The following is a 13835-nucleotide window of genomic DNA, read 5'->3' on the forward strand; positions in this document are numbered from 1 at the left end:
AACTATGTCATATGAGTAATGTTACTCATCATCTCAATTCACATTATTCTCTGATGTGACATTAGATAATTAGAGACTATTTATTATATTTCATTTGTGAACCTATCATCTAATATTACATCATGAGATGATGAAAAGATGATAAAAAAATAATAATGAATAATTTTTTTCATTTTACATACAAACCACATATCGAGTCTCTAGAGATTACTCAACCTTTCATGGCCATTTTGGTTGGTGGGTCATAAAACAAGCTAATAATTAGGTTTGTAAAAGCCATGAAGTTTTGTAAAACATGAAATAAAATTCGAATATGTAACTCTAAATTTATTTGTGGAGTTAATTTGAAGGGACTTTCACTTAATTAGCTTTATTGGCTTGTACTGAAAACCGATAAATATTCTATCAATTTAACCAATCTGTGAATATGTATGGATGACAAATCTATATCCTAAAATAGGACCCTTCACCTTCCTTTGTCCAGATCGATGTAGATTTTGACATTTCTAAAGGGAGGACAAGAGACTATTATATTAAGATAATTCGTCAACTACCATAAGTCTATAAAGACATTTTTTTTTCCAGCACTATATCACTAATTAATTTCATAATCCATGAAATTAATTAGATAATTAGCTTAACCAATAAGGCTCCAAAAGGAGAGAACAATTTTAAGTGAAAAATTTATGAGGCTGGTTCATATATATAAGTTAATTTCAAGGAAACAAGTTACAACCATCTCGGAAGCCATTAAAAAAAGAGAAATGATATTTACAACTGTAAATTATACAACCGTTGTGCAATTACTTTAAAAAAAATGAATAAAACATGAGATTCATATAAAAAAAATTAATTTTGTTATATGAATCTCACTTTTTTTTAAAGTGTTTACGCGACGTTTACGTATTTTACGATTACATGTATAATTACTCAAAAAAAAAAAAAAAAAGCCAATACAAGCGTTCTAGGAGCCAAGGCCCAAAACCATTCCGACAAAGAAGTACTATTGGGCCATTGGCCTCCTAATCTGTTGGCCTAGATCTTATATGCAATTCTCGTTTTAAGGGAACCTTTATAAGCTGAGATTATCAATTTGAGTAACATAATGCATTCATGTTGTTTACAAGCAGTGCACTCACCAACACCACAACAGCATGCACCGTACCACAAACATATAATACCCAGTCCCACATTAGTAGAACACTTGACTAACACAACCCCCTACTGAAACGGCCAAAGTTATAAAAGTAGTTGAATTAATTCTCTTGTTGACTACTTGCAAGGTGCACCCACGCTGCAAAAGGGATCTAAGAAAGCTGGAGTTTGTGCAACGGTGGCCAACTAACTGAAAGTCTTCGAATATTTAAGAGAATTAAAGTAGCCATGGATTCTAAATCCCATAATGACTACTACTATATTTACTACATATAACGAAGATCATAACTCTATTACTCTAAAAAATGCTCTACATATATAGATCATAGAAATATGGAACCTTTTTTAAAACGTGCAGTCCAAACATCATATATGACTGACACTGGTTGTAGGAGATTGATCTCTATGCTCCATAGGTTCATAAAAGCTCGCGCAAAGCACTTGTTATGGTCCACCACTTCAAAAAATTGGCAAACCAAAATTTTGAACTATAATTACCACGAGATAGATAATAATACACACTCATTACCAATTTTTTTTTTTCAATAAAAGTAGAGGAGAAGATATATAGAAAGGATACTGCAATCACATTGTTTCATTTTCCCCTATTTCGTCTCCGTGAAACTTGGACCCATCCATCTGTTTCAGAAGCCACCTTGGGTCCAGAGTCATCGACTGGCATCTCTACCAGATTCAAATTCGAACTTGAATCTGGTGCATCCAGTATCATATTTGATGAATTCTCATTTCCAACAACATCATTGTCGCTGTCGCTGTCGTCATCGTCATCATTCACAACCTGGTATGGAATAGCATAGAAAGAGGCGATGTTATTAGACTTTTCCAGTTCTAAAACCTTGTTAAACGTACATTTTATTGAATTGTGGCTTGATCTCATTGAGCAAAATAGATGACCTTTTCCACCAAACATGATTATACATCCAAACGACATAATACGGTATCCATATGGAAAATTCTACTTAATACACATAAAGGTGGGATAACATGTCAGCAGTGGTTCATCGCACATTGAGGAAGATCCAATGAAAAGAGTCCATGAAAATCTTTGACTGTCATAGTTGTTGCAGAAACAAGAATGGTGGATTTTTGTTGTAAAAAAAGTAACATAAAAAATTACTTCCATGATTAATTTGTCTTACATCATGAAGCTTAAGTTTTTACCAACCGTCAGTGGGATTGCCTGGAAAAACTAATATTTCGTAGAACAGTTTCCAATGAAGTAATATAAGGCACCACAGCCTCTTATAAGAAAATCCCAAGAAGATGGGACGACTATGACCTTCAAATATTTCCCACCATCTCACGGGGTTAAGAGCATTAAGACATTAGAAGGTAGACGTAAACAAAGAACAACCCCTTATAAGACAAATTAATTATAATTAAGGTAAATTATAATTAAGACAAATGGTTTAGATCAAGAGTTCTACGTATGATTACCTGTCTGACATGATTAACAGCAACTTCCTGACGACTGGCTTCCCTTAGGCCTTCAATAGACTGAAAATTCCCTTCCAAACATTCTTCATGCATAGTCATCAGTTTATAGGCTATCTGTGTAGTAAGATAGCGCACAAACACCATACAAGAAATTGACATCAAAGCTACGGAAATCATGACAAATTGATTAAAACTTAACAACCACAAACATGATCTACAAATCTGTCTTATGATGCAAGTTCAATGATAAATTACTCAAACCAGGGTCTAAATTCCTGGAGATTGTGAAACTGATACTAATAATACATCTTTCAACTGTACCTTAAACCTAAGAATTAAGTTTCCTAAGCTTGAGAACAAAGGCAAATCTAGATTTTCAGGCATTGACACTCCACGAGCAATAATTAGTGTAAAGTAAGGGATCCCCCATAGTTCCAATACATTAAAGCTAATCCAGTCACATGAAAGTGTCAACATATCAATGAAGAGACTTCTATTGTCATTTTTAGTAAAGAGATTATCATATCATACAGCATCAACATCATTTGAGAGCCATAATGCAAATGAAGAAATTACTTCCAATCCCAAGTATAGTATATTATATATATATATATATATTAAGACTACTAAAACAAGGAAATTGGGGAAAGGATGCCTGAAAACAAGAAACGTGTACAAGCAATAGTTTATCTTTAATTTAAAATAAACTTATCCAATTTGCTCTTCCCTGCAAATTATGTTCTGATTAATAATTAGAACAAAGAGATACATCACAATCAGCGTGTGATCTACTAATTATTACGAAGTCCTTTCCCTTTCATACCAAAAAATAAAGAAGTCCTTTCCCTTTCTAATTAATTTTATTAATTTTAATCCAGTATTAAGATTTTGCTTCCAAATCAGCATCACCCCTAAATAATTTCTTTATTAATCTGTTCAATAGATTTTCTCCTTCTTAATAGATATGACAGATAGCTTTTCAATAAGTATGTTCTTTTTACCCATAAAAAAGTAATATAATGTTGTTCAGGTACACATAAAGTACACAATATCTCCACCTAACTTGTGAAAGGAAGAAGTTCAAGAAACTCTTGAAAAGTAGAAATATAAAGAACACCACTATTCTGAATTGCAGCAATTCAAGCTGGAAGAATGTGGAACATACTTCCTCAATACTGCCATCCTCAGCCTCGGTATTGAGAGATAGTAGAGCTTCATCGAGCATATTTTCTAAATCATCTATATAAAGCGGCTCTGAGGAAAACAAACCAAAGAAAAATATTTTATCGGGAAAAAATTGAAATCACAGTTCAATGAGAAATTCATAACATTTGGGAAAACTTTACTAAAAAATACACTACAAATATATCTTACATAGATCAAACATCAACTACATCCACAATAAAGTACAAATAATCAGAAAGATTGTAAATAAAAAATCACCTAGATCATGAAGCCCAATCAAGCGCCAAACCCCATCAATATTTTAATGCTCAAGGAAATTGACATCATAAAGCACCTATCAATCCTTAGTTTGCTTAGCAATGTCATGAAAAATAGAAAGTACATTTAAATAAAAAACTTAGGTTATTAACAAAAAATCCCAATCTAGTGAAAATAACCCTATCAAGCCCAATAAATCAAAACCGATTTCACTAGACTCTTACTACAATGATAATTTAAAAGACAAACATTCATGTAGTTGCTTAAACTCAGTTAAAGCTCAATATAACTGGTAAAAATAAATTATCAAGTCGATCATTTCTGCCCAAATCTACCACCACTCAACCACGTTTCAACACAAAACTCGAAAAGCTAAAGCAAAGAATTCTCCCGTTTCGTAAATAGAAATCCCGACTATAACTCATTCTAAGAATTAATTTGCGAACTTCATTAATAAACCTCAATCACTGCCACAAACAAAATGGCCTGGTGAACAAAAGTTGTAGTTTTAAAACAAATTGTGGTTTAGCAGAGAATACAGCCTAATCTTTTTAATAATTTCATAAAACAAAAGAATCAATTATACAAGTCCATCTACTCAGAGGAATTTGTGCCAAACTCTAACCCAATTCAAGAACAAAATAAAACAAAAATACTTTTTAAAAAAAATGGATCAAGGTTTCCAAAATCCTAATTTAGTTAAGGCAGCACGAACTGAATAGAGCCGATTCAGAATCGCAGTAGATAGAGAGGAAGTACCTCTGGACTGAGTGAACCAGGAGATAATATCGGAAGCGAGTTGGTCGGCCTTTCGGTGCGAGTCCCGGCCGCCCCACTCATTCTCGACTGCCATTTGGAGCGCCGACCAGCGAGAGAGGACCAGATACACGCCCTCCCTGAAAATTGGCATAGCCTCTGGCGTTAGCTCTCTCGGAGAACCACCATCCATTGGTCTGTGTCCCTTTTCCCTCTGTCTAGAACCCTAAAAAGCTACATATGCCTCTTATAGCATGGGGATCCGGTACTTATCACGTACTCAAATTGACCCGACTCGATCCATGACCTGGATGTAGACCCAGTCACCATGTTTATGCCTAAACGCCACTTGTCATTCATTTAGCCCAAAAAAGCACTTCCGGGCAAACACCCCTAATAGTCCGCCACGTACAAGTAGTACATTACACCGACATATCCAAAACTCTGCTCAGGATCATACCACGTTGCGCTTTCTCGAATCTCAATCACCTACGTGTCCTATAGTAGCATTGCACCATGTTTTCAGAACAATTCCCACAAGATTATCATCATTTCATGTTTCTCACTTCCCAAACAGGGGTAAAGAGGGAAAAAAACTAAAGAGAATGAGCCACCAGCAGCAGCAACAGAGACCTCAGCACGAACCCATCAAGTACGGCGATGTTTTTCCTATAGAGGGAGAACTTGCGGGGAAAACGGTGGCCCCAAGGGATGCGGCGATGATGCAGACGGCTGAGAACGAAATGCTTGGGCATATACAGAAGGGCGGTGCTGCCGCAACCATGCAGTCGGCCGCCATGCGCAACGAGAGGGCTGGCTTTGTGGGTTATAATGACGTGACCGACGACGCTGGCGATCGCGGCGTGAGCATCACGGAGACCGATCTTCCTGGGAAGCGTTTAATCGTCGAGTCGATCGCCGGACAGGTTTCTTTTCTTTCTTTTTTCCCCCTTCCTGTTCCTTCTTTTTGGTAGCCTGGTTGAAATTTCAGGATTCCAATCTACGTAAGTACAGATGATTTTTTCAACTAGTACTGTTTCAGTTGAGAACTTGAGATGTAGCATTGGCATTGATCTATGAACAACAAATTAGGTGGCAAAAGTAAGCCCGAAAAGATTAGTCCTCCAGTTTAGAAGGAAAACAGTGTGCAACTAAATTGAAGAATTGAAATTAAAAGAGCACTTATTTACGCTTTCTAATGTGCTCTCTCACAACCACGGAGACGCAGATGTAGAGAAACAGGAATTGTAAGCTCGATTTCTTTAGTTGATGAATGAGTTTTTTATTATAGTTTCATGGTGGAAGGACAGGTTGTCGATCAATTTAGTCAGCGCGCTCCGTTGGCAGCAGCCACCCTTTTTGAAGAAGGTGGTGGTGGTGGTCGCGGCCAGGGTGATGCAATCACTATAGGTGAAGCACTGGAGGCCACTGTCATGACAGCCGGAAGCAAGCCAGTGGAGCAGAGCGATGCCGCAGCTATTCAGGCCGAAGTTAGAGCAACAGGCCGCACCAACGTAGTCCCTCTTGGGGTTGCCGCCGCTGCTCAGTCGGCGGCAACTCTGAATGCCAGGACAACTAGGGACGAGGACAAGACAAAACTTGCTGATGTTCTTGCGGTAATAGACTGATATATAATGAGATAAAAAAATAGAAATACAAGTATATATTCATCTAATTTGAGGGCAAAATGACGTTCTTTTTAAGTGCTATATCTATAGGGTACCGCGGGGTGGAGTGGTGGATGATAACGTTTTGTTTTTTGTTCTTTTATTTTATGGCAGAATGCTACTTCGAAGTTGCCAACGGATGAAGCGGTGACACGCCGAGATGCAGAGGGGGTGACGGGTGCGGAGATGCGCAACAATCCAGACCTGACAACACATCCGGCAGGAGTGGCGGCTTCCATGACTGCGGCTGCTAGGCTCAACCTCAATAAATAAGCAACTAAATTTTAGTAGCCAGAGATATACTGTCGATCTTTTTGTTTTGTTAAATTTATTTTCTTATCTTCTGTTTTGGACGGCATTAGTAGTGCAGTGTGTCTCCTTTCTTGTGCATTAATCGACGAGTATCAATAAAGTGGATTATTATATAGTCTAATAGGATCTCGTGTTCATGTTTCCTTTAAATGTTCACGAGTCGTACCACTTTCTAATCATGAATTTGTATTGCTCCTAGTCATATTTAGCTAACTCTCTCTTGCATTCCAAAGATCAGGCAATGTCAAAAGGAATGAAGCTTTGATGCGGGAACCCAAATAGAAGTTCTATAGTTATAGGGCACCAAATAGCTTCCCTTCCAGACCGGAGGGGCACAAAAAATACAGAGAATTGCGTACTAGTCTTGCTGGCCCCAACTAGTCTTCTCCTTTTTTATGGGTTTTATGGGGTTGACGTGCCTTAAAGAAAAGATAAAGCCATGCACTTGTTTGAACTTGAAAGGATATGCTAAGAGAATGAAATCAATGTGATATGTATTTAAGGCATAGATGAATCCTGCGCAGAGTCTTATAAACCAAGTCAAGAATAAAACAGTCATGTCCGTGCCTTCCAGTTTCGTTTAATGTGAGTATTTGTTTTTGTGTGTTGGTGTGTGTATCATTCACTAAAGCTATATTGAAAGAAAGCATGAAGCCAGAGGTAAAATGAATTCTGGTCTTTAGTAGTGAGTCTAAGTAAGATTGACATGAATAATGGTAGGTATGAAAAAAAGCTCAATCACCATTTTTGGGGTCCCTCCAATATGTTCTTTTTGACCCGGCCTAATTTATCCTTTGAGGTTAATAAAGTCTCTGATCAGTGTATGCATCATCCAACTATTAATCATTAGACTGCTGTCAAATGAATTCTTCTCTATCTCAAGGCTACTTTTGCTTTTGGTTTGCTCATTCATCCCAATAGAAACCCTTTCTTGTAAGCCTTTTTTTTTTTATGCAGACTAAGATGTATGTTCAGATGATTATCGATCGACTAGTGGCTATTTAATATCCTACGGCACTAACCTTATCTGTTGGAGTTATCGCAAACAACACACTGTCGCTCGCTTCAGCACCAAAACTGAATACAAAACCTTAGCCAATTCTACAACTGAACTCATTTGGATCTAGTGTCTTCTCAAGGAACTTGGCATTTTTCTCCATCAACCTTCCACTTTGTGGTGTGACAATTTTAGGACCACTAATTTTTCGGTAAATTCAAATTTTCTTTCCCGTTGACTTTCATTTCGTGTGTAAAAGAGTAGCTCACATGCGCCTAAAAGTTCAGTTCATCTCTGAGAAAGATCAACCTGCAAACTTTCTCACTAAACCGCTAGTTGCTCCTAAATTTGCTCTTCTTCAAAACGAGTTCATTGTCTGTCCCATCCTGATGAGCTTGAGGGGGCATGATAGAGTTTCAATAATCATAAATTCGGTCAATCCCAGAGATTATGTTAAGGCTGACAATCCCGGAGATCGAGCATTGAAGATCAAGTCCTTGCGACTGCAAGCACATCGTCCATAACTTGTTTTCCTCTTTCCTTGTACAAATCCATAAATCTAGCTAGCTGTGTATATATTTCTATACTCAATGTACATGTACTGTGTCTAAAAATATCAATAAAATAATACCATTTTAGACATGAATAAAGTAATTAAATACTTGAAAGTTCAATGTAACGGTATGCCTAAAAGCCTAATCACCATTTTACTCCTTGAAATTTTTTGAATGTCCTTTAGGAGAGCTTTGTCTACTTGAGGTTTCACCTTCATTCTAACAATATTTTCATTGTTTTGAAGACCTCCAAAAAAATCGGATCTTCATTTTTTAAGACCTTTTATATATTGATGAACATGATACATCTAAAGCAGCAGAGGTTCTATAGCAATGTGAATAAGAAAATTAGACTAACAACAAGGAGTTTTCCAGCATTTTCTGGCCTTGGTGCCAACTCTATTGCAGCAGCCGCAGTAGCACCAGACGAAATCCCCACCTGCAGAGAACATGCTACCACATTCAGCAAAGAAATGGAATATTGTAAGAATGCAACATAAGAAATTCCATCAAATAGGAGTTTGTGGCAGTGAAGGCCTCCATTCACACGGCAAAGTTTCCTTTTTTTTTAGATAAATAATACCATATCAAAGTTTCCCTACTGTTGGATGCAATCCTAACCATAGGAGTCTTCTTGTTTTCGATTAATTACTTGGATCTTCAGCTTGCTGCAAATTTTGCATTGATGAAACTAGTTGTGGTTGATCAAAGTTTCCCTTCCATGCCATCCATTCAAAACGAATGAAGACTCACATCAACAGATAAATGCAATAACAACAAAAGTATGCTTCATATGCTCCTTAAAATGTCGAAAGCTCGGACAATTTAAAGGCTCTGCAATCCCCAATTATGCTTTCATCTGGCTTGGGTTTTTCGGCTATCAAAACAATCATTCAAGCAATTATTAATTAAGATTTATTCTAGTGAACCATGAGATGCAATCCTAACAGTAGGGGCGTATCAAGTGAGGAGATGGCTAATCAGGCATGAGACGGGAAACATGACTTTTGACTGAGGTGCTATTGAATATACAGGGCACTTTATACTTTATAGTATAGATGTCTGAAATAATGAGAAAATTCTCTTATGGTTTGCTTACAGTATGAGCAAAACCTAAAATAGAAGCTTAAAAAGAGAAGAAGACGGCCTCATTTGCATTCAAAACTCACCTCAACTCATCTCAATTCATATCATCTCATGATTACAAATTTTTCAAATTTTCACACAAAATATAATAAACAATTCAACTTTTTCAATTCCCGAAACTACTTTCTTAAATTTTCACACAAAATATAATAGATAATTTAACTTTTATTTTAGGCTTCGTTTGGTTCTTCAAATACTCTCAACTCATTTCAACTCATCATTATAACTTTTTCAAATTCCAACACAAAATATAATAAACAATTCAATTTTTTCAAATTTTAAAATAATAATAATATTAAAAAATAATATTCTAACAATATTTTATCATCTCAACTCAACTCACTTCAACATCCAAACACAACCTTACTATTCACAAATCATCTCAACCCATCTCAACTCATCTAAACTAGCAAGGTAGGACATATAACATCGTCACAAGAATAAACATTGATTAGTACAAGTTTCTAAGAACATTTTAATGTCATCATTTTCTAGATATCCAAGCCTCAAGAAAAATCAAAATTCAATACTTCTTCTTTAATCCTGATGTAGTGGAACTGCTGCAAATGCTTAAGGAAATAGAGATCTTACCAATGTGAAAGAGACACACTGCTAAGTAGAGTGTTCAGGTAAGGTAAAATGTAGCGCACATATTGAAAAATTGTCTTGACCTGTTTGGAGATGAGCTCGCACAAGTCCCACATGGAGAAGACATAGAGGAAGATACGCGAGCAGGGAATGTAAATAGGAAGCAAGGTGCTCATTACAAATTACTTACCTGGACGGGGTCAATGGGTGATCAAGAAGGCCCATGGCCTAGGCTAGTGACCTCCATTGCACTCAGGAGGGGTGCTCGCCTAAGGTCTCCCCAATGTGGGAGAGCCTACGTCATAATTTGTGGTAGTGGGGGCCTGCGTTCGCGCGGCCCCTACCAAAATTCAAAACAATTTTCACCGGACTGTAAGTGTCAAGCAATTGCTCCCTTATCCAAGCGTCGGTTGCAGTTCTTGGACTTGTTCTTTCGACGATGTTACTCCCTGTTCAATTCTTAGTTGTAAATTTATTTTAAAATATATCTAATTATTATAATTTTTTAAATTATTATATAAAATAAAATAAATAATTTTAAATTTTAAAATAAAAATAATATTAAAAAATATTTTATAACAATATTTTATTTATTTTTAATTTTAATTTTAACTCATTTCACCTCTAAAACAAACAAAGCTTTAATTTTGATAAATTGAAAACCAATCTTTTGCTAATCCTAAAATTTCATTGTTCCGGTTAGAGATGGCGAATTATCAAACAAAAATGCAAGGATGTATGAGAGGTTGTGATTGAGCCCGTTTGGATTCAGAGGTAAGATGTCATCTCATATATCTCATTTTATCTCTTCTAATTTTAATTAAAAATTTTGTTATCATTCATAAATAATCTCAATTCATTTAATTTTATCTCTAAATCCAAACAAGTCCATGCATGAAGATTTGCATGTGAAGGGTATGCGGTGGTCGTAAATGGAGCTCTGTAGCTAAAACCAGGTGGGCGGTTGGGTGGGCGCGCAGGAGTTGGTGTCGAAAACAACGAGGACTTTCTCGCAAACATACAAGTTTTGCTACATGTAAAGTGGGTACCAATACCAAACTACACAGCAAAAAGGTCGGTTCATGTTCGAACTTAAGCAAATGTCCCACATTGAATGAATATAAAAGGAGGGGAGGTGGGAGTATTCTATAAGAGGAAAACAAGGGCGGCTGTTATAACTTACATACCTGGACGGGGTCAATGGGTGATCATGAAGGCCCATGGCCTAGGTGGGTGGCCTCCATTGCACCTAGGTGGTGCACCCGCCTAACATCTTCCTTCGCGGAGATTGTACGTCATAATTTCTGGTTGCGGGGGCTGTGTTCGCGCGGCCCCTGTTTAATTCTATTTCTAAAACTTTTACTTTGTTGTCTGCCTCTCTTTTGTGTATATTTTTTATTCATTTATTTAACTTTTTTACTCTTAGAATTTGGGAATGTTTGTGGACGTTTTGATTTTGGTTATACAAAATTAAATATTTTATTTTATATAATTATTATAATTTTTATATAAAATATAATAAATAATTTATTTTATAAATTTTAAATAAAATAATATTAAATTTTAAATTATAATAATATTTTATTTAATTTTTAAAAATACTATCTCTAACTAAACGAGACCTTAATATTTTCTGCTAGAGTAATGATTTGATAAGTTTTAAGTCTTAGTCTCGTTTGTTTTCGGAGATGAGATGAGATGAGATGAGATTAGATTAAAGTTAAAAAGTTGAATAAAATATTATTAGAGTATATTTTTTAATATTATTTTTATTTTAAAATTTAAAAAAATTGAATTATTTATTTAATTTTATATTAGAAATTGAAAAAATTGTAATGATGAGATGAGATATTTTTTCAAAATAAACGAGACCTTAATAACAGAGTTTTTCATGAAAATACAATTACAGTCCCTTTTGTAAAGAAATAAAACATAAAAAATGTTTCTACTTTTTTATAATGAGTTTACTTTACTATTTGGGGTTAACACGTTACCTTTTGTCATAACATTTTGGGACTTTGGCCAAACATCAAAGAGTATAACTCTATTAATTTGTTAGGTTTGAGAAACATAGGACCCAATAGACATAACGATTTATAATGAGTTTAATAAGTTTGGTGCCACGAAAATTAGAATTCCTGATGGAAGGGTAATTGATTAGAAATAGATGTGTATATAAAGTCTCATTTAGTTATACAGATGAAATGAGATTAGATAAAATTTAGAAATTAAAAAAAATATTATTTTTATTTTAAAATTAAAAAAAATTAAATTATTTATTATATTTTATATATTAATTTAAAAAAATTACAATGATTCTACGAGATGATCTTGATAATCGACTAAAATGAACCATCATAAATCCAACGAAATCATTGTCCGTACTGCAAAAGGGCTTAAAGACCATAAATCTTGTTCGATATCATGAAATCGCGTTCTTCCAAGTCACCAGACAACACACCTATCATTATCCTTTTGTTTTTTATTAAATCCAGAATTTGCAACAGAAGCGACGGAAAGGAAAAAATAATAATAATAATAAATAAATTGACGACAATGTTTTGAGAAGAACCGGAGGATCTTGATCTTTGAGTTATTACTATGATGCCACGTGGTTAGAGACGAGAGACCGCAAAAAAGAGTCCCATACCGAGAAAGAGAGAAACGATGAGACGCAAGAAGGGGTATAAAACGGAACATTGGTGCGCCATTAGAACATACTTACCTGGACGGGGTCGATGGGTGATCAAGAAGGCCCATGGCCTAGGCTGGTGACCTCCATTGCACACAGGAGGGGTGCCCGCCTAAGGTCTCCCCAAGTGGGAGAGCCTACGTCATAATTTGTGGCAGTGGGGGCCTGCGTTCGCGCGGCCCCTGCCTATCCTTTTAAACCAACGTTTACTTTCCAGAGCCTAGTTTTCAACTTTTCTTATCTTTATTAGTTCTACTGTCTTTTACTGCTTTCTGTATCTCGAATACATTTCTAGTGTTTAATTATAAAAGAATGCTCTTCTATTAGCACAATATTTATATATTTATTTTAGTTTTATTTCACTTAAATTAATTGAATTCTAGTTACATCACATAATTTGTAAGAAAAATTAAAAAATCATGATGTGAAATTTTCTTTATATTATCCTATAACTCTATAGTATATATAAAAGAGTATTTTTATAACTCTATAGTATATATAACTCTATATTTCACAATAATATTGTAATATAAGAGTATTTTTATAAAATAATATTACTGTGTAAAAAAGGAATTGGAGAAGACATTGATGAAACATCTCACTCTTACGGATGTGAGCTTATATACCAGCAAACCTTTTCAAATCAACGAGAAGATTATTTATCAACTTTTAGTTTTTATTATTTCAATTAATTTTTAATGTAATATCAAATAATTAGTAAACAAATGAAAAAAAAAAGAAATAATTTATCATCATTTAAGGCATAACCAATAAATAATAATAGAATAAATAATGATTTAAGGAATGATGAACTATATTTACTGGAGAAAATGTGAGAACATAACTACTTAGGTTATTTTTTCTTGTTTTATATATCACGCATCATAATGTTTATTTTAAAATATTATTGGGACTCCAATTCCTCTTTTGTTTTAGTCTATTTTAATTTTGTTTTTTTTCCCATAAAATATCAAAATTCATTTTCAAACTCTTATTTTAAATAAATCAATTGACAAGTTTGTACATCGGTATACTAAATGGTTCACAGCATTGATTTACATTAAAAA

At 34.9% G+C, this 13835-nt stretch overlaps 3 protein-coding genes and 3 non-coding genes across 9 annotated transcripts in view; 4 read left to right on the forward strand and 2 right to left on the reverse strand.

The window, feature by feature from the left end:
- LOC109004516 (probable disease resistance protein At4g27220) overlaps window positions 1-13835 on the reverse strand; it is a 963953-nt gene that overhangs the window by 363258 nt on the left and 586860 nt on the right. The gene's annotated exons all lie outside the window — the stretch shown is intronic.
- On the reverse strand, window positions 1093-5054 carry LOC109004476 (pre-rRNA-processing protein TSR2 homolog). 3 transcript variants are annotated; one of them, XM_018983031.2, is made up of 5 exons: window positions 4816-5054; window positions 3779-3867; window positions 2614-2727; window positions 1736-1954; window positions 1093-1353 (listed from the first exon to the last, which is right to left on the reverse strand). In XM_018983031.2, exons 1-4 carry the CDS (start codon window positions 5003-5005, stop codon window positions 1751-1753), a joined length of 597 nt encoding a protein of 198 aa, XP_018838576.1. In that variant the 5' UTR covers window positions 5006-5054; the 3' UTR covers window positions 1093-1353; window positions 1736-1750. The 3 variants fall into 3 exon arrangements, with proteins under 3 accessions (XP_018838576.1, XP_018838575.1, XP_018838574.1); XM_018983030.2 differs by having other exon boundaries at window positions 1093-1612; XM_018983029.2 differs by having other exon boundaries at window positions 1093-1588; window positions 4816-5053.
- Window positions 5268-6917, forward strand: LOC108994258 (late embryogenesis abundant protein D-34-like). The gene is made up of 3 exons (XM_018969389.2): window positions 5268-5738; window positions 6123-6428; window positions 6594-6917. The coding sequence occupies exons 1-3, from the start codon at window positions 5418-5420 to the stop codon at window positions 6750-6752; spliced, it is 786 nt and encodes a 261-aa protein (XP_018824934.1). The 5' UTR covers window positions 5268-5417; the 3' UTR covers window positions 6753-6917.
- LOC118349319 lies at window positions 10259-10420 on the forward strand. The gene has a single exon (XR_004802293.1). It is a non-coding gene; the product is annotated as a U1 spliceosomal RNA (small nuclear RNA).
- LOC118349325 lies at window positions 11256-11413 on the forward strand. Its single transcript, XR_004802299.1, has one exon. It is a non-coding gene; the product is annotated as a U1 spliceosomal RNA (small nuclear RNA).
- On the forward strand, window positions 12794-12954 carry LOC118349355. The gene has a single exon (XR_004802325.1). It is a non-coding gene; the product is annotated as a U1 spliceosomal RNA (small nuclear RNA).

This window comes from Juglans regia, chromosome 8 (assembly GCF_001411555.2).
Source record: "Juglans regia cultivar Chandler chromosome 8, Walnut 2.0, whole genome shotgun sequence".
Lineage (NCBI taxonomy): Eukaryota > Viridiplantae > Streptophyta > Magnoliopsida > Fagales > Juglandaceae > Juglans > Juglans regia.

Excerpts from the sequence above, each read along its gene's own strand:
- LOC109004476 (XM_018983031.2), bottom strand. The coding sequence starts at position 5,005 with ATGGATGGTGGTTCTCCGAGAGAGCTAACGCCAGAGGCTATGCCAATT. Across the intron at positions 3,868-4,815 it reads CTGGTTCACTCAGTCCAGAG|AGCCGCTTTATATAGATGAT; the intron begins GTACTTCCTCTC and ends TGTTTTCCTCAG. Across the intron at positions 1,955-2,613 it reads CTGTTAATCATGTCAGACAG|GTTGTGAATGATGACGATGA; the intron begins GTAATCATACGT and ends ATTCCATACCAG.
- LOC108994258 (XM_018969389.2), top strand. The coding sequence starts at position 5,418 with ATGAGCCACCAGCAGCAGCAACAGAGACCTCAGCACGAACCCATCAAG. Across the intron at positions 5,739-6,122 it reads TCGAGTCGATCGCCGGACAG|GTTGTCGATCAATTTAGTCA; the intron begins GTTTCTTTTCTT and ends GTGGAAGGACAG. Across the intron at positions 6,429-6,593 it reads AACTTGCTGATGTTCTTGCG|AATGCTACTTCGAAGTTGCC; the intron begins GTAATAGACTGA and ends ATTTTATGGCAG.